The sequence below is a fragment of the Dryobates pubescens genome, chromosome 7, assembly GCF_014839835.1.
Source record: "Dryobates pubescens isolate bDryPub1 chromosome 7, bDryPub1.pri, whole genome shotgun sequence".
NCBI classification, from domain to species: domain Eukaryota; kingdom Metazoa; phylum Chordata; class Aves; order Piciformes; family Picidae; genus Dryobates; species Dryobates pubescens.
The window spans coordinates 39371064-39396929 of NC_071618.1; the positions used below are offsets into that span (position 1 = coordinate 39371064).

Here is a 25866-nt window from a genome sequence, read left to right on the forward strand (position 1 = left end):
AATGAAACCCCTGAATGTAAACAAGTCACAAAGAAGAAAGAATGCCATCCAGAAAACTAGGCTTAACTAACTGATTTGTTTTGTTTTCCACCAGAAGCCACCGATCTTCAGCTGCCAGGAAGACAGAATTCAGACTGATGGGCAGGGCGATGGTGTGAGCTTGACCCTCCAACACATCCAGCACAACAAGGCGGTTTCTGTGAAATTGGAAATCAAGAAAAGGATAAGCAGGGAGGGATATGTGTGAGGAGATCTCTCCCAAATCAATACAAGAACATAATTTGCTCTCACCCTCCTTCTTTGTAGAACACCAGCCAGTTTTTGTGTGAAAACTCCCGGCACATTTTGTAGTTGCACTGTGTAAAACAAACATGGCACACAGCAATTATTAGCTTCATCTCAGTGAGTTTCCCTGCCTCCCCTGGAAGTGTACTTTATTATTCCTTTATTTAGAACAATCCATAGTATTAATTACATCTGAAAATACTATCTAGCTTGCCTTGTCCCAAGACACAGTTGGACACGATGAACTTGAAGGTCTCTTCCAACCTGGTTTATTCTATTCTATTCTACTGTATTGTATTGTATTGTATTGTATTGTATTGTATTGTATTCCATTCCATTCCATTCCATTCCATTCCATTCTATGACAGGGTGGATGGGGCCTTGGTAGTGCACAAGACCCTTAATGGCAAAGTCATGAGTTCAAGCCTGCAGTGGGCAGTAGTGTCCTCCCTACTCTAGTCATGAGGTCTGTGGTGACAGGTTGGACTTGATGATCTTTGAGGTCTCTTCCAACCTTAGTGATACTGATATTACTGATATTACTTCTATTCTATTCTATTCTATTCTATTCTATTCTATTCTATTCTATTCTATTCTATTCTACCCTATCCTATCCTATCCTATCCTATCCTATCCTATCCTATCCTATCCTATCCTATCTGAATTCATTATTTTGGGCATACTCCCTCAAAACAAAATGTATCTTTATTCCCAGTCTCAGCTCCAGAGAGGCATATTTTCAAGCCACACAACCACAGACAGTACAACTTTTTAATACTATTCCATACCAATGCTATTTCATATACCAGGCACACAAACATACAGAAGACTAAACAATTAAGTGCTTGGGCTGTAAACCCAGCAAGAGAAATGATCCTGGGACAGTGTGACAGTTTTAGGCTGTGCCTTTATGGAAAGGACAGCTACTGAACACTCCAGCTGAATGTTTTGGTGTAAACAAAGGAAAACAAAGATAACTCTAAACAAATTTCATTGGTAGATCAGTGGGAATGTAACTTTAAGGATTTTAGTGACAGTCTCAGTCTGGACAGCTGTCTTCTTCCTGTTCTGTTCCTGTACTAACCTTGGACTAATGAGATAAGAAACTAATTCTTTTCTTCCCTTAACAATGGTTTTGAACTAACAGAATTTCCCTTCAAACCCATTTTCTCTCTAATCCTTTTTAGGGAAAAAAGGAGCAAGGGGGAAAGGAGGTTTTGGGGAGGACCCTCCTCCATCAGGAGGGAGTTTGCTGTGTTACTTTCTTTCCTGTATATCTTTGTATATACTGTATATTGTGTCTATATTCACTGCATTTCATCCTGCTTGTAAAAATACAGCCTTTCCATTTGCTTCTCCGACTGAGTTAGCTGTGGTTTGGGGGGGGGGGGGCAGAATTGAACTTTTCTCACTATCACAGACAGTTTTTCCCAGACTGAGTGTGTTTAAAAACTTAGTCAAACAGAGGCAGGTGCTATTCTCACCATCTCTTCCTTGCTGTTCCACCAAGAAGTTTTCTTATGAGACTCTTGATCATCTGGCAGCAGAAGTCGGCGAAGGGCACCATTGCTTGTATCCAGCAACAACACAGCATTGCTCTGCAAATGAAAAACAGAGCTGTGCACATTTCAAGCCCAATTAAGAGACTACAACAAAACTATTTGAAACACTTGAGCAGCTGAAGTTACTCAGGACATTTTGAAAAGATGATACAGGCTTTGTATGAAAATGTAGGCTGACTCTTCTTGGCTCATTTCAAAGATCATGGAGAAATTTCATTGCTGAGGTTGTGTACAAAAAGGGCTGGAACAATATTCCATTTTTTCCATCATGTTTCATCTAAACCTCTCATATTCACTTCTGCATAACATTAGGAACTAGACTAGTATGGCTTACATGTCCAAGCTGCATTCAACTACAGGTGAGAGACATACCAGTACAGTCTCAAGCTGCACCAGGGGAGGTTTAGGCTGGATGTTAGAAAGAAGTTCTTCACAGAAAGAGTGATTTGCCATTGGAATGGGCTGCTCAGAAAGGTGGTGGAGTCATAGAATCATAGAATCAGTAAGTTTGGAAAAGCCTCAAAGGTTATCAAGTCCAACCTGTCACCCAACACCTCATAGACTACAAAACCATGGCATCAAGTGCCACATCCAATCCCCTCTTGAACACCTCCCGGGATGGTGACTCCACCACCTCCCTGGTGAGTCACCATCACTGGAGGTGTTTAGGAAGAGACCGGAAGAGGCATTTGGCCAAGGTTTAGTTTATTAGATAGTGTTGGATGATAGATTGGACTCAATCTCAGAGGTCTTTTCCAACCTGGTTAATTCTATGTTATGCTATGCTATGCTATGCTATTCCATTCTATTCCATTCCATTCCATTCCATGCCATTCCATTCCATTCCATTCCATTCCATTCCATTCCATTCCATTCCATTCCATTCCATTCCATTCCATTCCAACTAAGAATTCAAGAGAACAATCATTCTGGGCCAAGCTTAATCACATCAAATGAAATTTAAAAGGTATAAAAGAATAAGTTCATGAACACTTAAGCTGATCTTTTTGTTTGCCTTTCAAGGAAATGTTACGTCCTGGGAGGACTTACTGAAAGTGAGCTGTCTCCGTACAACATCTGCAATAACGCACAGCAGACGTTAAGGAAATGAAACACAAATTCACAGAATCATAGAATCAATAAGGTTGGAAAAGACCACAAAGATCATCAAGTCCAACCTGTCACCCAGCACCTCATGACTACTAAACCATGGCACCAAGTGCCATCTCCAATCCCCTCTTGAACACCTCCAGGGACGGTGACTCCACCACCTCCCTGGACAGCACATTCCAATGGCTAACAACTCTCTCTGTGAGGAACTTTCTCCTCGCCTAATTCCCACAAATTCTCCTAAACAAAAGAAACACAAACCACCTGAGTCACAGCAGTTTCATTCTTTGTTGGGTATGCTTCACCCTTTCATGAGGATCATTTGTGAGAATTAACTTTAGTTAACAATGCTGGTAGTTTGAAACCAAACACGGGGAAGCATTTAAAGCACTGCCATGTTATTCAAAGTTAAAAATACTTCTGCATTTAGAATAAACCAGCTTGGAAGAGACCTTCCAGATCATCGTGTCCAAACTATCATCCAACACCACCTAATCAACTAAACCATGCAACCAAGCACCCTATCAAGTCTCCTCCTGAACACCTCCAGTGATGGTGACTCCACCACCTCCCCAGGCAGCCCATTCCAATGGCCAATCACTCTCTGTGTGTAGAACTTCTTCCTAACCTCCAGCCTAAACTTCCCCTGGCACAGCTTGAGACTGTGTCCACTTGTTCTGGTGCTGGTTGCCTGGGAGAAGAGACCAATCTCTGCCTGTCTACAACCTCCCTTAAGGTAGTTGTAGGGAGCAATAAGGTCTCCCCTGAGCCCTCTCTTCTCCAGGCTAAGCAACCCCAGCTCCCTCAGCCTCTCCTCGCAGGGCTTGGAACACTTGGGAATTTCAGACAGAGTTCCACACTCCTAAAATAAGGTATTTGCGTATGTACCAGTAATCAAAATCACAGAGATGTGGTTCATGAAAAAACAAAATGAGTAAAAATAGGACATTTGCTTTGGATTTTGGTCTCCTGCCACATTTTCTTTATACAAGTCTCAGCAGCGCTGCTTCGCTGCAAAGCATCAGCCTTCCATGTGAGATAAAGGACACATACAAATCAATTACATTCTTCCACTTAGTGTTAAATTTACGAGAGCAGTTGGCAGTATAAAAAAACCCCTCTCTACTCCACCCCTTTTGATGTTAATGGTTTCCTTCTGTGCTAAGTGACTGATGTATATTCTGTCTGTGCTCAAGAATAGATTTTTGAGTCACTTGCGAATGCATCCAAGAGCAGCTTTGGCAACTCTTCAAGTGGGCTGGGAAAAGATGTTGGTGTGCAATTCCACTGTGTTTGCTCTTGACTGGGAGAAAAGTAACCTTTGGGTGACCTCTGGACCCCAATGTCTGGAATTCCAAACTCTGGACAGATGGAATAACCAATCTTGTGAAGTGGTGTGCCTTTATTTTTAGCTGCTGCAAAGTTTCCCTTTCCTTACTGTTGTTTTTCTTTTAACCAGCATTTTCCTCTTAGAAGTCCTTAAACCAAACAGGGCTGTGATTTCACTTTGCTGGTATGGGAAGTTGTTCCTTATGGTCTCACAGGCAGAGAGGAGAGCTAGGGGAAGACAATTTCAGAGCAGGACAGCACGAATCATTCAGTTTAATCCTCTTGTTACTCTTCTTCCTGAACTCATTCTCAGTTTTGTTCTCTGCAAACACAGCTGTTAGCCTCAGATGAAGCTGCTTCTTTTCTTGGCAGGATAACCCTGCTGTACCTCTCTTGCCTCCTGTCCCACAAGCACATTTTCTGTTATCATCCCCCAAGAACTTCTTGAGGGATATACACACGACAATCCTGAGGCTGTAAATATTAGGCAGAGATACAGATACATCATATTGTTCATTAGGTTCAAATGAAAGCAGTCTGTGTAAGAATTTATGGCTTGGGGCTCAGACATCCACCATGCCTTCAGAGGTCTGGAAATATATGCAGGTAGATTACTGGTGTTCTAATTAACACAAGTGGTATCTTTCAGATGATAGGGCAACTTGATGGTACTAGAGATTTCAGTGAATGGAGAAAAGCAAGTAGAGATAAAAGCTTTGTGGTTATAGAGCAGGAAAGTCCTCACCCTGTCTATAGACAGAGCACACCTTTCTTTATAAGCACACTTTGCCTCTTCTATAAGGTGTACTTGAGGGAAGTCTTACATAATATCCAAAAAGAAAAGGAAGATAATTTAATAATGTCAACTAGTTCTTGAAGAAAACACACCAGAGTATTCTATGGGGACTGGAGGTTTCAGACATTACAACTAGTATGCTGCTGGTACTTCCACGTGCAGGTCACGCTATCACAGTATCACAGTATCACAAAGGTTGGAAGAGACCTCGAGGATCATCGAGTCCAACCTGTCACCACAGACCTCATGAGTAGACCATGGCACCAAGTGCCACATCCAATCCCCTATTGAACACCTCCAGGGACGGTGACTCCACCACCTCCCTGGGCAGCACATTACAATGCCTAACAACTCTCTCTGTGTAAAACTTCCTCCTAACCTCCAGCCAAAACTTCCTTGGTGCAGCTTGAGACTGTGGGCCCTTGTTCTGGTGCTGGTTGCCTAGGAGAAGAGACCAACCCCTTCCTGGCTACAACCACCTTTCAGGTAGTTGTAGAGGGCAATGAGGTCACCCCGAGCCTCCTCTTCTCCAGGCTAAACAACCCCAGCTCCCTCAGCCTCTCCTCATAGGGCTTGTGCTCAAGGCCTCTCCCCAGCCTCATTGCCCTTCTCTGGACACATTCCAGCAACTCAACATCTTTCCTAAACTGAGGGGCCCAGAACTGGACACAGGACTCAAGGTGTGGCCTAACCAATGCAGAGTCCAGGGGCACAATGACTTCCCTGCTCCTGCTGGCCACACTATTCCTAATGCAGGCCAGGATGCCACTGGCCTTCTTGGCCACCTGGGCACACTGCTGGCTCATGTTTAGGTAGCTGTCAATCAGCACCCCCAGGTCCCTCTCTGTTTGGCTGCTCTCCAGCCACTCTGACCCCAGCCTGTAGCTCTGCAAGGGGTTGCCGTGGCCAAAGTGCAGCACCTGGCACTTGGACTTGTGAAATGCCATCCCATTGGACTCTGCCCATCTCTCCACTTGGTGGAGGTCCCTCTGCAGAGCCCTTCTACCCTCTAACTGACCAACATCTGCTCCCAACTTGGTGTCATCTGCAAACTGTCAAAAATGTCCTCTTTTAAAGGGGATTTGCCATCTTCTACATGTAGCAAGTGAGACAGATCTCTCTGCCAGTTTCTCTGCCACAGATTCCCTCGCCCCCTTGCTATCTGATACAAAGAGTTTCAGCAGCAGGTGGGACAGGAAAAAGCACTTCCCTCCCTCCCTTCCTCACTTCCTGAACAAGAGAGATAAAAGCACAGTTAAAGGATGCTGGCAGTACACTGCCTGGGTAAAGCTTGTTGTGCTCCCTGAGTTAGACTGCAGGTTACTCTGTCCTTTCACCAGAGCAAAGTGTTTGCAGGAAAAAATAGAAGCGTGTAGTCCATTTATATGAAAATCAATTCTCCAAGTGCACTTTCCTTTTATAATCCCATATAAAATGGTGCAAAATGGTAGCACAATGCTTCTGCAGCCTGTGTTTGCTCTTCTTGTCAGTGGCAATAGCAATGGGTGCAGAAAGCAAAAGAGAGGTGAAATAGGTGGGCAGAAAGCCTTATAGCAAATAGAGGTATGTCCTGAATTGCTAATGGGGAGGAGAGGGCAGAGGCAGTGCTGCTTTGAAAAGATGATTGCACGTCCCATGTTACAAGGAAATGACTTGAGATTTCCAGAGTCTTTTCAAAGTCTATCAAGCTTAGCCTTGAACAAAACAGCAGAGTCAAAACGGGCTGCGTTCCCTACGACCAACAGCCACCGCGAGGAACGGGATCATCTACTCTTCATTCCAAGAAGATGTAAAGGTGGCTTAAAGGCAGATAAATCTCTGATTTGTGCTATTAAAGTTAAATCCCCAAGGGCTTCAGTTTTAGTAAAATTTTATTTAGATGGACAGGATGGAATGGTGATGTTTCATTTTATTTCACTGGAGGGCTCTATCGAATCCAGATGGATGTCATCTGGGAAATAAATCACACAAGCCTATTTGAAAAGCCACAATATCATAATCTCATCCTTTCCAGCAAGGCTATCATCTGTTTAAAATGTTTCTTTACTTTGCTTTTCTTTCTCTTTTAGAACTTAGAACCATCTCTCTCCAAAGACCTTCATTAAAACAAAAACAAACTTGGGAAAAACTGTTAACATTTGGCATTGGCTAAAGAATGGATCATATTATTTAGGAACCATTGGGCTTTTCAGTTACTGAATGCAACTTCTCATTCCTATCAATAGTGTTCATATTTCTTGGCCTTTTTGTGAGTGCACAGATAACCCTCTAAAGCACCACACACATCATTTGCATTGCTTGTTTTTCTTGAAGCTCTGTTTCACGGAGCACAAATAGCTAACCCTTGGAGCCTTGCCCAAAATACAGATGTGCCACTAATCTGCTTATCTTAACACGTGGATGCTGCAAATTCTGGGCTTACAGCTGCCATGACCTTAGTACACATTGGAAGGCAGGCAGCTGGACTATGTATAAAAGCTCCTTCTGTAGCCAGGGGAAGGAGAGAGGCATCTCCAAAGGGCAGCTCTGTAGCTGGGAGGAGTCGCCCTTGCAGATCACCTTAATCCTCCTAGTAGATAAAAGGATGCACTTGGCTGAACAGCTTACACTACATGCTTACCTGCTAGCATCAGTAATTTAATCAGTGAATTTAATTCCATATGGAATAGAATAGAATAGAATAGAATAGAATAGAATAGAATAGAATAGAATAGACCAGGTTGGAAGAGACCTTCAAGATCATTGTGTCCAACCTATCATCCAACACCACCTAATCAACTAAACCATGCAACCAAGCACCCTATCAAGTCTCCTCCTGAACACCTCCAGTGTTGGTGACTCCACCACAGCAATATCCACCTCATTTCACAGCTGTACAAAGAAAGCATGAGATTTTTCTATGGCTTCACTGCAGGAAGAGTTGGGAATAAAACCAAAGCTCTATGTGGAAAAAATTAAACTACTTGAGAATTCCCTCTTTTGATTCAGTGGTAACTGCAGAGATTCTAACACATGAGCCCTAATGTAAGGAAGGATGGGGGTGGTTGTGAAGACTACTTGTGATCTGACCTGTCATTTGAAAACCAATCCCAAATTACTAATGCAGTCCATGGATACAAACATGCAATACACAAGGTAATTCTTTTCCCTAATTATTTTCTGTGCAAAATGGTTACTGAATTTCCTCAAGAAGCATAAAATTACTTCTCAATGGGGTCACAAATACACAATGAATTTTGCAAGCAAATTTGGTTTTATGACACACATTTTCAGACAGGATTTGTTCACCTGTGGCACTTGCAAAGAAATGAAAGAGCCCCTATTCCAAGAGGGATCTGGAGGTGCTGGAAGGTGTCCAGAGAAGGGCCACGAGGATGAGCAGAGGGCTGGAGCACCTCTCCTATAAGGACAGACTGAAGGAGTTGGGGCTGTTCAGTCTGGAGAAGAGAAGGCTCCCAGGTGGCCTCATTGTGGCCTTCCAGTATCTGAAGGGGGCCTCCAAGAAGGCTGGGGAGGGACTTCTCAGGCTATCAGGTAGTGATAGGACTGGGGGGAATGGAATGAAGCTGGAGGTGGGGAGATTCAGGCTGGAGGTGAGGAGGAAGTTCTTCCCCATGAGAGTGGTGAAGCCCTGGAATGGGTTGTCCAGGGAAGTGGTTGAGGCCCCATCCCTGGAGGTGTTTAAGCCCAGGCTGGATGAGGCTGTGGCCAGCCTGATCTAGTGTGAGGTGTCCCTCACCCTGGCAGGGGGGTTGGAACTAGCTGATCCTTGTGGTCCCTTCCAACCCTGACTGATTCCATGATACTATGATTCTGTGAAATTGGCACTATTTAAGCTTTGCCAGAGAAACAAAGCTGAAGTCACCTGGAAAGGGGTACTGAGCTCCCATAGTCTCTCCACAGACCATAGTTTATTTCAGAGTTTAATTCATATTGTCACTGAGAAATATATTCCACGAGGACAGGCAAAGCCAGTCACAGTTACCTACCTAAAGCTTCACCGATGAACCTTTGATCAAAGCTTCACTGCTGACACCAAATGCTTCTGTGACTTGTTTAGAAACAAAGCCAGCAGGACAATTCTTTTCAAGGTAGGAATTTCAGAGAGTTAGAAAATAAGGAATATTGCTTTACACTAAAACGTGTAAGATGTTCTAAACATTCTCAGACACAACGTAGACTGCCATCTGCTTTATAATTCCCTGCACTGACTTTGCCAAAAAAGGCCAAGGATTGTTTAGAACCAAACAAATGCATCTCAAAATAGCTTAAATGTCTGCAGACATTTAAGACAACTGCACAGGCAATCACCACAAGCAGGTGAATCATATTTTCTCCAGTTGGCACTGGAAAGTGCCCAAGGCAAAGCCAAAGAAAGTATAGGCAGCTCTAACCGAAGGTGGAAGAATTGTGTTTGTCATAAAGGCATCAAGCTTAACTGCAGCAGTTGAGACCAGAAAGTCATGTCAATACTTGACAAATGTTCCTGGCACAATTGTCACTAGTTATGAAATTACTGGAAACTGCTTAACTCAGTGTAGGAAAGGTTCTTATAGATCAGAGCCTGACACCTACTGAAAAATGAGCAGAAGAAATTCAGTAAGTAAAAGGAAACACCCCCCAACCCCAAATACATATACATAGAATACATAGAATAAACCAGGTTGGAAGAGACCTTCAAGATCATCGTGTCCAACCCATCAACCAATCCAACACCACCTAAACAACTAACCCATGGCACCAAGCACCCCATCAAGTCTTCTCAAAGATAATGACCAGATTAAATGCCCAGGTCAAACCACCCTGACTTGTAGGTAACATAGTAAAATATTCTTAACCTTAAAACATTAATATCAGCAGCACTGTCTCCTCCCACTCCTGGACAAAGAAGTTTTGACTTCTGGAAGCCAAAGACTTGCTGAAGTGTGTCCAGAGAAGGGCAACAAAGTTGGTGAGGGGCTTGGAACACAAGCTCTATGAGGAGAGACTGAGGGAGCTGGGGTTGCTTAGCCTGGAGAAGAGGAGACTCAGGGGTGACCTTATCGCTCTCTACAACTACCTGAAGGGAGGTTGTAGACAGGCAGAGGTTGGTCTCTTCTCCCAGGCAACCAGCACCAGAACAAGAGGACACAGTCGCAGGCTGCACCAGGGGAGGTTTAGGCTGGAGGTTAGGGGGAAGTTCTACACAGAGAGAGATTGCCCATTGGAATGGGCTGCCCAGGGAGGTGGTGGAGTCACCATCACTGGAGGTGTTCAGGAGGAGACTTGATGGGGTGCTTGGTTGAATGGGTTAGTTGATTAGGGGTGTTGCATGATAGGTTGGACACGATGATCTTGAAGGTCTCTTCCAACCTGGTCTATTCTGTTCTATTCTGTTCTATTCTGTTCTATTCTGTTCTATTCTATTCTATTCTATTCTATTCTATTCTATTCTATCCTATCCTATCCTATCCTATTCCATTCCATTCCATTCTATTCTATTTGAATTGGAAATGCTCCAATCAGTTCACTGATAGTAATGGGAAGCAGAAAGTATGCAACACTTTACTTAAAGGATTTGAGTCAAACCAACACTGAAGCTGACAGTCCTGCTCAATTTGCATTGCTGATGCACTAGGTATCAAGGCTTACGCAATCTTTTTCTCCCCTAGTCTTTGTACTTCTAGTCTTTGTATGTCTAAAAGAAAAGTGACAAGTAATATTTTGCTTTGTGGCACAGAAAATGTCTCTCTCATAAAAATCTTTAACTTTTCTTTACTCCCTTGACAAGTGAAAATGGGACAAGACTGGGCCAGAACTTAAGTGTAAACCAAATAATTTCACACTGTGCACTCTCTTGAGTGAGACTCCTGAACTGAAGTCACTATCTCACTTTCTCCCATGAAGGCCAATCTCCCTCTGTCAGTAAGAGAAATAAGATAAGCAGGTAAAACTCAGCTTCAAGAATGCAAAAGGACATTATACAGCTAAAAAGTGCAAGAGGAAGATTTTTCACATAAAAACCACAGTTGAAGGCAACTCCAAAGCTTAAAGTAATGTAAAAAGGAGAATATTCAGATGGTGGCTGGCCAGGCTATTTCAATCTATAGAGGCAGAATACACAGCAATCCTACCATTATGATACTACTTTGGCCATTAGAATGTGCTGCCCAGGGAGGTGGTAGAGTCACCGTCCCTGGAGGTGTTCAAAAAGGGACTGGTGTGGCGCTTGAAGCCATGGTTTAGTAGCCACGAGGTGCTGGGCCACGAGGATGATCAGAGGGCTGGAGCACCTCTCCTATGAGGATAGACTGAAGGAGTTGGGGCTGTTCAGTCTGGAGAAGAGAAGGCTCCCAGGTGACCTTATTGTGGCCTTCCAGTATCTGAAGGGAGCCTACAAGAAGGCTGGGGAGGGACTTCTCAGGATATCAGGTAGTAATAGGACTAGGGGCAATGGAATGAAGCTGGAGGTGGGGAGATTCAGGCTCTCACTACCATGAGAGTAGTGAAGCCCTGGAATGGGTTGTCCAGGGAGGGTGTTGAGGCCCCATCCCTGGAGGTGTTTAAGAGCAGGCTGGATGAGGCTCTGGCCAGCTTGATCTAGTGTGGGGTGTGCCTGTCCATGGCAGGGGGGCTGGAACTAGATGATCCTTCCAACCCTGACTGATTTTATGATTCTGATTATGATTTTATGATTCTGATTATGATTCTGTGATCCCTGAGGTTTTTTCCAACCTTATTGATTCTATGATTCTACTTTGGTCATAACTAAACATCGAGTTTTTCCTTTTTTACCTCCTCTTCATGTAGAACCAGTTGACCTTTGAGTGGATTTCCCAGTGGTGCCACAGTCACAAAAGGTTGCCAGACACTTCCAACTGTTCTTGGGAAGAGGTCATAAAGATCCACAAAGTATCCACTCTTACTAGAAACATTCATGAAGTACAAGGACACAGGATTGCATGTAGTAACATAAAGAGTATTTTCAGCTTCTTCTTCTGAAACAAGAACATAAAATACATGAAAAGCTGCTGACATCTTGCATGGCTCATCTAAATATAGATAGATAGATAGATACATACATACATACATACATACATACATACATACATACACACACACACATGTCAAACTCAGCAGATGATGTAGCAAAACATACAGAAAAATTACCACAGCTGATAAAGTAAGAAATGGTCTCTTGATGCTAACTAAATAGGAGCACTAGGAATCTTGCCACAGCACTATTAACTCTTTACACAAGTAGGCCAAGGTACTACAGTGCCTGCCAGCTGCTGGTATAATCACAGAATCATAGAATCAATAAGGTTGGAAAAGACCTCAAAGGTCATCAAGTCCAACCTGTCACCCAACACCTCAGGACTACTAAACCATGGCACCAAGTGCCATGTCCAATCCCCTCCTGAACACAGCTTGAGACTGTGTCCTCTTGTTCTAGTGCTGGTTGCCTGGGAAAACAGACCCATCTCCACCTGCCCACAACCTCCCTATTGCTCAAAAAGCCTGAAAAAAGTCATTATTATAGCTATACTCACATTCCCATACTCCAAATCCCCCATTCTCATATTCTAGTTCCTAGTACTACCATGAGGGTAGTGGAACACTGGAACAGGTTGCCCAGGGAGGTAGTTGAGGCCCCATCCCTGCAGATACTCAAGGTGAGACTCAACAGGGCTCTGGGCCACCTCATTTAGTTGAGGATGCTCCTGCTTACTGCAGAGTGGGCTAGACTAGATGACCTTTGGAGGTTTCTTCCAATCCAGACTACTCTTATGATTCTATGATTCCTATACTCCACTTAAAATACACCTAGGAACCGACACTATTGTAAACGCACTGCAGTGTTGTTACTACACTTAGAATAATATATATTGCCTTTCTGTATTCTGCCAGTAGCTTTGGCAAGTACTTATGAAGTAAATGGCCCAACCCCTCCTCACCTCCAGGATATAAGAGTTGTTAGCCATTGGAATGTGCTGCCCAGCGAGGTGGTAGAGACACCGTCCCTGCAGGTGGGAGGGGATTGGACGTGGCACTTGAAGCCATGGTTTAGTAGTCATAAGGTCTTGGGTGACAGGTTGGACAACTTGATCTTTGAGGTCTTTTCCAACCTTATTGAATCTATGATTCTATGAGGGTAGTGGAACGCTAGGACAGGTTGCCCAGGGAGGTAGTTGAGGCCCCATCCCTGAAGATATTCAAGGTGAGACTCAACAGGGCTCTGGGCCACCTCATTTAGTTGAGGATGCTCCTGCTTACTGCAGAGTGGGCTAGCCTCGATATTTCACAGATTTGTAATACTGGGGATCACTACAAAAGCTGGTAGCTTTTCTTAACCCACCTTTTGTTACTGTGACATCACAAATCAGGTTAACTTCATCCAAAGGCAGTTTCCAAAAAGCGAGTTCTTCTGTGAAGCTGAGGGACCTGGCTTCATGGCGTTCCAGGGGAAAGCCTTGAATGTTTAAGTACACAGGGCCCTAAAACAAATTACAACAATAAGGGCTTGCTAGAATATTCCACTCACCCTTTTTAATGAAAACCTAGAAGTCTTCTTCAAGACATACTACTGTTAAAAATAGAAACAGATCAGTTACTAAATACATAGACTAGAAAAGGAAATGCTTGACTGCAAATTCTCTGCACGACACACTGCCATTTTCTTTACCATCATGCCTTTCCTTTTTAGCCTTTTATTGTTTTGGAACCATTATTCTTCAGGGGAGCAAAGGAGAGACTACATACTGATAAAACACAACCAACAGGAGGGGAGAAAAGATAAATCAGAATATTTTTGCTTCAAAGAAGTTTGAAGCCCATTTCTTGTTAGAAAGAGTTTAAATCTCACCTCTGCATCACATTAACAGTTCAGTTTTGGGTGTTTTGTTTTTTTTAATTCACTGGAGTAATAATTACTGCAGTTAATCCAAGAACTCAAAGCTGAAAAGAACTTAGAAGCTCTGGCTGCAGGTCAGAATGCACCAAAGGTTCAGATGCAAACTTGACGGCGCCAAAGAACCGTGAAAATTCAGCTGCACGCAAAACAGCAAACAGCCTTCTTTTCTGTGCCTCATCTGGGACCTAAAATTAGCCACTCCAAAGCATCTAAAGCAGCTACAAAGTTCCTACAAACATGGCATTTTTGATAGCCTTATTAAAAAGCTCTTTTCAAGGACTTCTCACCAAGCTTAATGGTTTTAAAGCATCCCTTATGGTGTCAGGGCTAGGAATATAAAAACTGTTAGTATTTGTTGCTAGTGAGTATATAAACCTCAGGAGCACATAACTAGGACCACAGTTTGCACCTTCCTCTAAAGAAATAAATTCTATTTTATTTATTAAAATAGCACTGTATGAATTAATAGACAATATAAAAGAAAGAGACAAACCTTTACATCTATTTTTTGGGGTTTCTGTTGGACACAGCAACTTCTGCTGGCCATTCCCTGGCTGATCGACTTCCCTAAAATTAGCCACCCCAAAGCATCTAAAGCAGCTGCAAAGTTCCTACAAACATGGCATTTTTGATAGCCTTATTAATAAGCTCTTTTCAAGGACTTCCCACCAAGCTTCATGTTTTTAAAGCATCCCTTATGGTGTCAGGGCTAGGAATACAAAAACTGTTAGTATTTGTTTCTAGTGAGTATATAAACCTCAGGAGCACATAACTAGGACCACAGTTTGCACCTTCCTCTAAAGAAATAAATTCCATTTTATTTACTAAAATAGCAGTGTATGAATTAATAGACAATATAAAAGAAAGAGACAAACCTTTACACCAATTTTTTGGGTTTCTGTTGGACACAGCAGCTTCTGTTGGGCCTTCCCTGGCTGATCGACTTTCCAGTAGCCCACAAATTTATGGTCTGGCAATGGCAGTCTGTTGAACAATGTAGGAACAAATGAATTTTGACATTGACTAACCAGCAACTGAGGTGGAATAAGTCATTTTAAAGAACTCTCTTTTGCCAATGAGCCACATCTGAAGATTCTCCTGCAGAACATGCTTCCTGGAGAAAATATGTAATCTCTTTTACATTTTAAGTAACAGAAATTTTAGCCTTCTGGAACACTAACAGAAGTGCAGCCTAAATAGCATCATGCAACAAGCAGCATGATATGGTCTCAAAAGGAAAACTTTTCTGGCCTGAATTATTTGAGGTATGTAATAAAACATATGCAAATCAACTTTGGCTTTGCTTTATCCAGATCAGGCAATGTGTGATTGTACCACTTTGAGGAACTCCTGTCAGTGGCACGCTCACCTGAAAAAACAGCAGAATAGGACAGGACAGGACAGGACAGAATAGCATAGCATAGCATAGCATAGCATAGCATAGAATAGCATAGCACAGAATAGCAGAGCAGAGCAGAGCAGAGCATACTGTACTCTGCATTGGTTAGGCCACACCTTGAGTCCTGTGTCCAGTTCTGGGCCCCTCAGTTTAGGAAGGACATTAAGACACTTGAACGTGTCCAGAGAAGGGCAACAAAGCAGGTGAGAGGCCTTGAGCCCAAGCCCTATGAAGAGAGGCTGAGGGAGCTGGGATTGTTTAGCCTGGAGAAGAGGAGGATCAGGGGAGACCTCATTGCCCTCTACAACTACCTGAAAGGTGGTTGTAGACAGGAAGTGGTTGGTCTCTTCTCCCAGGCAACCAGCACCAGAACAAGGGGACACAATCTCAAGCTGCGTCAGAAGAGGTTTAGACTCAAGGTGAGGAGAAAGTTCTTCACTGAGAGAGTCATTTGTCATTGGAATGGGCTGCCCAGGGAGGTGGTGGAGTCACCGTCCCTGGAGGTGTTCAAGAGGGGAGTGGATGTGGCACTTGGTGCCATGGTCTAGTCGTGAGGTCTGTGGAGACAGGTTGGACTTGATGATCCTCGAGGTCTTTTCCAACCTTAGTAATACTGTGATACTGTGAAAGCATAGCATAGCATAGCATAGCATAGCATAGACTAGACTAGACTAGACTAGACTAGAATTAACCAGGTTGGAAAAGACCTGTGAAATCATCAAGTCCAACCTACCACCCAACACCCTCTAATCAACTAAACCATGGCACAAAGCACCCTATCCAGTCTCTTCCTAAACATCTCCAGCACAGTAAACACTAGCAAGTTAACCATGCAATGAAAGTTCAGCAAATTACTTCCATGTATTTTGCCACAGCTCAGATGAAAGGAGATGTGAGAGGAGGTGTGAGAGTACCCCATTGTCTTTTGGGCAGTACAGTCTACAGCAAGGATACGGACATCTTTGAAAGCCTCATTTGCTAGGCTTGGTCTAATGACTTCATTCTGTACCTTTTATTTAAGGAAGGAACATATGGGCCACGGCAAACACATCTGTACAGGAAAGGAAAATGCTAGTGTATGTGTGGTGGATTTAGGGCCCCTTTGGAACATCCCAGCTGTGGCCTGCGCAGTGGCATCAGGGCCGGCACCCAGCCTAAACCACCACATGTATGACAATGTAGCTTGACAGCAAAGCAGGGACAACACAGTTGAAATTTATTTCCTCTGAAGTGATTTGCAACCACTGAATGTAGTTTGACTTCATTAACTGGCATGAATATCTTCAAGCTAATGAACTTCAGCACTTTTGGTTTCTTTCATTCGCGTTCAGTTGCTCCTGAAGAAACCTTCTATCAAAACTACATTCTGTGTTACAAGCCACTGCACATTATTGTAGAGCTACAGGACTTGGCAAGAGAACAGAAGATATTCCTTCTCCCAGTTTCTATAAATATCTCCACAGACTATTTTAAGGAAGTTCTCTTAGACTGTTTGTCAAAGGTCTGTGCACGGCCTCTTCAATCCTGCCTGATTATGTTCGTTCCTACTGTCACAATTATTTCCCCTCTCCCCACTAACCAAAATGGCTTCCTTAGATATTAGAGGATTGGGATCCCAAAACAAACAAACAAACACCCCCCAGCCTGTTAGAATAGACATGAATAGAATCTATGATTTTATGAATTTTAATTTTACATTTCTTTCCACAGAGAACTTAAGAGGGCAATTCAGGGAATAAGCACCCAGACCCTCTAATCTTTGCAGCTCACGAGCCAGCAGTGTGCCCAGGTGGCCAAGAAGGCCTATGGCATCTTGGCCTGCATCAAGAATAGTGTGGCCAGCAGGAGCAGGGAAGTCATTGTGCCCCTGGACTCAGCACTGGTTAGGCCACACCTTGAGTCCTGTGTCCAGTTCTGGGCCCCTCAGTTTAAGAAGGACATTGAGACACTTGAATGTGTCCAGAGAAGGGCAATGAGGCTGGGGAGAGGTCTCAAGCACAAGCCCTGTGAGGAGAGGCTGAGGGAGCTGGGATTGTTTAGCCTGGAAAAGAGGCTCAGGGGAGACGTCATTGCTGTCTACAACTACCTGAAGGGGGATTGTAGCCAGGAGGGGGTTGGTCTCTTCTCCCAGGCAACCAGCACCAGAACAAGAGGACACAGTCTCAAGATGCATCAGGGAAAGTTTAGGCTCAAGGTGAGGAGAAAGTTCTTCACTGAGAGAGTTGTTAGTCATTGGAATGTGCTGCCCAGGGAGGTGGTGGAGTCACCATCCCTGGAGGTGTTCAAGAGGGGATTGGACGTGGCACTTGGTGCCATGGTCTAGTCATGAGGTCTGTGGTGACAGGGTGGACTCGATGCTCTTTGAGGTCTCTTCCAGCCTTGGTGATACTGTGATACTGTGAAAGCTTCATTACCATTTTGCACTGGTATGTTGATGCCACATCTCAAGCAACCTGGAGAAGTCAGTGCTCACATGTGGACAGTAACTCAGTAACTCGATTCATTGGCAACATGTTGGCTCTGTCTTAAGCCCAAACTGTCTTGTGTGCAAAAAGAAACTTCAGATTTTTTTCTAACTGGGATGGCTCTGAGTAGCATAATCTCTAATATGCCTATAATCAGCAATAATTGTTTCCTGTTAGCTCAATGGAACATCAACTTCCACGAGGGCTGGGACTCAGGTTTCAATTCCTTACGCATTACTCCCATGGATGACATCCTAGAAATCAATGGGTTCACTAATAATCATCAAGGCTTATTAAATTTTAAACCAAAGCATATGTTAATAACTAGCTCTAAGCAAACACCATGCTTTATATAGCAAAAGAATGACAGATTGCTTTCCCAAAGAAACAAAACATTTCCAGTCTGGTTTAGCTTTCTGGAGATATACTTTGCTCATAGCTCCTCTCTTCCCTCAGGAAAACCAATTTCTCCTAGATTCCTGAGGTTTTGTTCCCTTCCCTATTTCTGAGTGATTTAGTTTCTACCAGGCAGCAGACCAAGTCATCATGAACAGCAAAGAGGAGGGAATGAATTCATAAATAAAACCAGGATTCATAAATAAAACAGAAAGCAAGATTCATAATACAGAGCTCTTCACCAAGAGGGATCTTACTCTTCCAGGACCTGACAATTCTTTTGTACTCCATCTCACTGCTCTCTGGTCTGAGAAAGACTCTTTAAGAAGCTGGTGACATTACCAGTTTGCCTCCTGAATGATTTTCAGGAGAGAGTGAGGGTGCAGAAGGGCTGGAAAAATGTACACATCTTAGCAGTGTCCTGCAAGTGAATAAGCATGACATGAAGGAAAGGTGGGAAATTGGACTTGTAAGTAACAAGGTGTTCTCTGCCACACTTGCTGTGTTTCCAATTGACTAGATCAATTAATTAAACAAACACCATTTATGTAGAAGGGAGACAGAATACTATGGAAATGTCACCACCAGCAAAAAACTGTGAGCAATGAGAATCGATGGGTGCAAAAAGTGCAGTGGCTGGGTGAGAAACAACTCTGCACTCTCAAGATGAGGTATAAAGAGTGACCTACACTTTCTGTATCCCTCAAAAGCTGGACAGGGCTTCTGGAACAGAAAAATGACACAACACACTGCAGTAATCTTGTAAGAATGCCAAGACCTACAAGTTCTAAGGAATTATTGCTGATCATAGAATCAATAAGGTTGGAAAAGACCTCAAAGATCATCAAGTCCAACCTGTCATCACAGACCTCATGACTACTAAACCATGGCAGCAAGTGCCACCTCCAATCCCCTCTTGAACACCTCCAGGGATGGTGACTCCACCACCTCCCTGGGCAGCACATTCCAATGGCTAACAACTCTCTCTGAAGAACTTTCTCCTCACCTCGAGCTAAACCTCCCCTGGTACAGCTTGAGACTGTGTCCTTCTGTTCTGGTGCTGGTTGCCTGGGAGATGAGACCAGGCCCTTCCTGGCTACAACCACCCTTCAGGTAGTTGTAGATGGCAATAAGGTCTCCCCTGAGCCTCCTCTTCTCCAGGCTAATCAATCAGCTCCCTCAGCCTCTCCTCATAGGGCTTGTGCTCAAGGCCTCTCCCCAGCCTTGTTGTCCTTCTCTGGACACGTTCAAGAGTCTCAACATCCTTCTTAAATTGAAGACCCCACAACTGGACACAGGACTCAAGGTGTGGCCTAACCAGTACTGAATCCAGGGGCACAATGACCTCCCTGCTCCTGCTGGCCACACTATTCTTGATGCAGGCCAGGATGCCATTGGCCTTCTTGGCCACCTGGGCAAGAAGTTCTTTGCCTATGGAGCTGTCAAATACTGTTGCTTAAGTAAAATTCAGAAATATTAGTCTTTATTTCCTGTTAATGTCACATCCTATTATTCTACAAGATCACTGCTATCCATGAAAAGGTGTTCAGGAGGAGACTTGATGGGGTGCTTGGTGCCATGGGTTAGTTGTTTAGGTGCTGTTGGATTGGTTGATGGGTTGGACGTGATGATGTTGAAGGTCTCTTCCAACCTGGTTTATTCTATGTATGTATGTATTCTATGTATGTATTCCATATATGTTATAGAAGGAGGTATTTTTGTTTGGAAAAGGTGACTGCACAGGACCCATAGTGGATGGGGCACTTCCACAAAGAACTACCATTTAGCCTGATTTTCTTCATGCACAAGAGGCTTAAGGCAGACCATCTCTCAAAGGATAACTCTACTGACTTCTGCTGCTGCAATGCCTTTGTGAAAGTACACCTATAGAACACAGGTTTTTGATTTATTTTTGTTTAATTTTTGAAAATAAAATCATTTTAGCCTATTTAAAACAGAAAACCAAAACCTAAATACCAAAGAACTGCGTTCAAAAGACTGACAGAACCTGCTTTATAAAGTTATTTAGCTTATTTAGCTTATTTAGCTGAAAAAGGGCTATGACTCTTTTAAGACTGAAGTCCCACTGAATGCAAATTACTCACAGGCAGCTATCATACTAGTACAGCTGCAGACATGAACAGTAAACAAAAGCTGCTTAATGCATAATCTTGTAAAGCAGCTCAGTGATGGCACAAAATATATTGTGCATGGACGTCAGTAAGAGCCTGTGCTTCCTCTAGCTGAAGAGACTTCTAACTCACCTACCTGCTTGGACTTAACCAACCAGATCACTGTGCTTTTCTTAAACACCTCTTGAGTAAAAATATAAGCAGTAAACATATAGAACAGGTTTCCATTACATGTTTGCTGCTCCCTGGCAGTGAAGTGCAGACCCTCCTCTTTGCTTCCTCCACAATGCAAATGATGGGTAAGTGACACATATGGTATGAGACACATCCAAAAATCAACTACAGATTTCCTGAAGAAGGTAATTTAAGAAGGATATTGAGACACTTGAACGTGTCCAGAGAAGGGCAATGAGGCTGGGGAGAGGCCTCAAGCACAAACTTTATAAGGAGAGGCTGAGGGAGCTGGGGTTGCTTAGCCTGGAGAAGAGAAGGCTCAGGGGATACCTTCTTGCTGTCTACAACTACCTGAAGGGTAGCTGTAGCCAGGAGGGGGTTGGTAGAGTAGAATAGAATAGAATAGAATAGAATAGAATAGAATAGAATAGAATAGAATAGAATAGACCAGGTTGGAAGAGACCTTCAAGATCATCGTGTCCAACCTATCAACCAATCCAACCCACCCAACCAACTAAACCATGCAACTAAGCACCCTATCAAGTCTCCTCCTGAACACCTTCAATGATGGTGACTCCACCACCTCCCTGGCAGCCCATTCCAATGGCCAATCACTCTCTCTGTATAGAACTTCTTCCTAACATCCAGCCTAAACCTCCCCTGGTCTGTTCTCTCTAGCAACCAGCACCAGAACAAGAGGACACAGTCTCAAGCTGCACCAGGGGAAGTTTAGACTCTAGGTGAGGAGAAAGTTCTTCCCAGAAAGAGTGATGGCCCATTGGAATGTGCTGCCCAGGGAGGTGGTGGAGTCACCATCCCTGGAGGTGTTCAAAAAGGGATTGGATGTGGCACTTGAAGGCATGGTTTAGTAGTCATGAGGTGTTGGGTGGTAAGTTGGACTTGATGATCTCTGAGGTCTTCCCCAACCTTATTGACTCAATGATTCTATGAAGAAAAAACTCCAACAATCTCAAGAGGAAATCACAGCCATTAAAAGGTACATATTTACACTCCATATGAAAAATTCAGTCGATGTAAAAAGAATATTCAAACTACAGCAAGCACCTGGAAGTGGATAAGGACTGGAGGGAAAAGATGGAGCGGCAATTTCATCATCAAGGGTAAATGCCAAAATGAAGAGCTGAATGCTGCTTTTACCCAGGAATTGCAAATGGTCTGAACTGGCAGATGAGGAGAAATGTGCCACAACAGATGTCATACGAGAAAAACGAGTCTAATTGCACATAAAGAAAGATAATGAGTTAGTACAAGGAGTAATCTGTCCTTCCCACCATGTCTTGGCAAAGCATCTCAGACAAGCCATCTGCTTTGCACACAATGCTGACAAAAATGATAAACTATGGGACAGATGATAGCAAGAGACACAGACAGGATCACAGCGTTATAACCTGACAGCAGGGAGCACGACGCTGCATTGAAGAACGGTTATTTTGATTGGTAAAAAAAAACCAGCTGCAGTAAACATAAAGCCCAAGCAAAACATTATTTCACAGGTCTAATACAGGATGATAAGTTTGGAAATACATTAATTAGCATCTACCAATGTTGAAAAAAAACCAACACAACAAGAACAAACCACTGCACAAATTCTTTTCTAAATGGTCATTAGTCACCACCTAACCACAGAATCACAGAATCACCAAGGCTGGAAGAGACCTCAAAGATCATCGAGTCCAAGCTGTCACCACAGACCTCATGACTAAACCAAGGCACCAAGTGCCACATTCAATCCCCTCTGGAACACCTCCAGGGATGGTGACTCCACCACCTCCCTGGGCAGCACATTCCAATGGCTAACAACTCTCTTTGTGAAGAACTTTCTCCTCACCTCCAGCCTAAACTTCCCCTGAAGCATTTTGAGACTGTGTCCTCTTGTTCTGGTGCTGGTTGCTTGATAGAAGAGACCAACTCCCTCCTGGCCACAACCACCCTTCAGGTAGTTGTAGACAGCAATAAGGTCTCTCCTGAGCCCTCTCTTCACCAGGTACAGCTTGAGACTGTGTCCTTCTGTTCTGGTGCTGGTTGCCTGGGAGATGAGACCAGGCCCTTCCTGGCTACAACCTCCCTTCAGGTAGTTGTAGATGGCAATAAGGTCTCCCCTGAGCCTCCTCTTCTCCAGGCTAATCAATCAGCTCCCTCAGCCTCTCCTGTGCTCAAGGCCTCTCCCCAGCCGTGTTGCCCTTTTCTGGTCTCAATGTGCTTCTTAAACTGAAGAGCCCAGAACTGGACACAGGACTCAAGGTATGGCCTAACCAGTGCAGAGTACAGGGACAGAATGACCTCCCTGCTGCTGCTGGCCACACTATTCTTGATGCAAATCTTTCTTTCCAAAGGTGTACTAGGTATGTTAATGTCACAGGCTGAGCTAAAATTCTTGAAAGGGTCTCTGGTACCTTCTGCTACATTTCTCCTGCAATTTCAATGGGATACAAACCTCAGTGTTCCTTCTGGGGTCAGAGTGGCTGGAGAGCAGTCAGGCAGAAAGGGACCTGGGGGTACTGGTGGATAGTAGGCCGAACATGAGCCTGCAGTGTGCCCAGGAGGCCAAGAAGGCCAATGGCATCCTGGTCTGCATCAGGAATAGTGTGGCCAGCAGGAGCAGGGAAGTCATTCTGCCCCTGTACTCAGCACTGGTTAGGCCACACCTTGAGTCCTGTGTCCAGTTCTGGGCCCCTCAGTTTAGGAAAGATGTTGAGTTGCTGGAACGAGTCCAGAGAAGGGCAGCAAAGCTGGGGAGGGGTTTGGAGCACAGCCCTGTGAGGAGAGGCTGAGGGAGCTGGGGTTGCTTAGCCTGGAGAAGAGGAGGCTCAGGGGTGACCTTCTTGCTCTCTACAACTACCTGAAGGGTGGTTCTAGCCAGGAGGGGGTTGGTCTCTTCTCCCAGGCAAACAGCAGCAGAACAAGAAGACACAGTCCCAAGCTGTGCCAGAGGAGGTTTAGGTGAGGAGAAAGTTCTTCCCAGAAAGAGTGATTGGCCATTGGAATGTGCTGCCCAGGGAGGTGGTGGAGTCACCATCCCTGGAAATGTTTAAGAAGAGACTGGATGGGGTGCTTGGTGCCGTGGTTTAGTTGATTAGATGGTGTTGGGTGATAGGTTGGCCTTGATGATCTCAAAGGTCTTTTCCAACCTGGTTAATTCTATTCTATTATATAAATAGAAACAAGCAGAGGCCTTAAAATATGGGGAACTAGACATGTTTAGAAATGGATTTCTAATGGCAAGGATATTTATAAACAAGTCTAATTTGCTTTAGGAGGTCACAGAACTCCATCTCTGAAGGTTTTCAGGCATGAATCATGACAAGAATCAATTAAGAAGGTTTTAGATCAACTGGCATGTTTTCTGAAGGAAGTGAAATGGGATGAGATTAGCACCATTATCCAACCCTCAAATTCTTGGAAAGCAAAAAGAGGAGGTCAGTATTCTAGTTCTAAACATACAATAGCTTCAGGAAGTACCTTGTCTGCACTGGCCCTACCAAGACACCAAATTACCTCAATGTGTCCATCATGGGAGCCTGCAGTATGGGCTGGAATACATTTGGCCAGGCCATGTAAAAGTTCCTTTAATCCAAGGTAAAACCAGCTGTCCCTGAACACTTCCTGAAAGATGTGTCTGCAATTCAAGATGATATACTTGTGGCTTACCAGCTTGACAGGGTTAAATCTCATGATCAATAGCAAAGCCATCTTGGAATGGAACAGTAGGATAACCTGAAATGCCAGCTGTGGTGGTTGCAAGTGAAACCCAAGAGTGCTGGATCATCAGAGCCAGGTGGTTAACCCAGACCCAGTCTTGCACAGTGATATATAAGAATAAAGTTGCTTTTATCAACTGCTTGTGATATCAGCTGCTCCTGGAGTTTCCTCCTTAGGGCCTTCAGTGGACACAGAATGCACCCACAGCTGCCAGTCAAGTAAAGTTTTAGATGACCATCTTGTGGGCATCTTGTAAACGTGTCATCTATCCTATAAAACCTCAGTGATCAATGAAGTGACCAGGTGATTATCCCTAATTCAGCATGATGAGATCTTCCTTCTATCTTCTTCCTTCTAGACTGAACACTTCCCACTTACAGCAGTCGTCTTCCTGTTTCCTAAACCTTAGATCTTCTCATTGCCACAGTCCTCTCCAATCACAGTATCACAGTATCACTAAGGTTGGAAGAGACCTCGAGGATCATCGAGTCCAACCTGGCACCACAGACTTCATGACTACACCATGGCACCAAGTGCCACGTCCAATCCCCTCTTGAACACCTCCAGGGACGGTGACTCCACCACCTCCCTGGGCAGCACATTCCAATGGTGAATGAGTCTCTCTGGGAAGAACTTTCTCCTCACCTCGAGTCTAAACCTCCGACTGCATCCCCTTGTTCTGGTGCTGGTTGCCTGGGAGAAGAGACCAACCCCTTCCTAGGCTACAACCACCTTTCAGGTAGTTGTAGGGGGCAATGAGGTCACCCCTGAGCCTCCTCTTCTCCAGGCTAAACAATCCCAGCTTCCTCAGCCTCTCCACATAGAGCTTGTGCTTAAGGCCTCTCCCCAGTCTTGTTGCCCTTCTCTGGACACGTTCAAGTGTCTCAATGTCCTTCTTAAACTGAGGGGCCCAGAACTGGACACAGGACTCAAGGTGCGGCCTAACCAGTGCAGAGTACAGGGGCACAATGACTTCTCTCTTCCTGCTGGCCACACTATTCCTAATGCAGGCCAGGATGCCATTGGCCTTCTTGGCCACCTGGGCACACTGCTGGCTCATGTTTAGGCAGCTGTCAATCAGTACCCCCAGGTCCCTCTCTGTTTGGGAGCTCTCCAGCCACTCTGACCCCAGCCTGTAGCTCTGCATGGGGTTGCCGTGGCCAAAGTGCAGCACCTGGAACTTGGATTGGATCACAGCATCACAGTATCACTAAGGTTGGAAGAGATCTCAAAGATCATCGAGTCCAACCTGTCACCACAGACCTCATGACTAGACCATGGCACCAAGTGCCACGTCCAATCCCCTCTTGAACACCTCCAGGGATGGTGACTCCACCACCTCCCTGGGCAGCACATTCCAATAGTGAATGACTCTCTCAGTGAAGAACTTTCTCCTCACCTCGAGCACTTGGTGCCATGGTTTAGTAGTCCTGAGGTGTTTGGTGACAGGTTGGACTTGACGATCTCTGAGGTCGCTTCCAACCTTATTGATTCTATGACTCAATAAGACAACATGCCATAAAAATCAGTCCTTCCTTAGAAACCATTTGATGTGTATGTCTCATGGCAAACTCAACTTCTCATATATTCCAAAAGCTTTCTTCA

At 44.2% G+C, this 25866-nt stretch overlaps 1 protein-coding gene across 1 annotated transcript in view; it reads right to left on the reverse strand.

Annotated features, from left to right (window-relative positions):
• Nucleotides 1–25866, reverse strand: part of VWA8 (von Willebrand factor A domain containing 8) — a 244047-nt gene that overhangs the window by 72509 nt on the left and 145672 nt on the right. Inside the window, exons 27-32 of the mRNA XM_054163092.1 lie at nucleotides 14851–14959; nucleotides 13421–13559; nucleotides 11857–12059; nucleotides 1770–1883; nucleotides 292–356; nucleotides 72–197 (exon numbers count right to left, since the gene is read on the reverse strand). Coding sequence (XP_054019067.1) covers nucleotides 72–197; nucleotides 292–356; nucleotides 1770–1883; nucleotides 11857–12059; nucleotides 13421–13559; nucleotides 14851–14959 — 756 coding nt within the window. The remainder of the gene's footprint in view (nucleotides 1–71; nucleotides 198–291; nucleotides 357–1769; nucleotides 1884–11856; nucleotides 12060–13420; nucleotides 13560–14850; nucleotides 14960–25866) is intronic.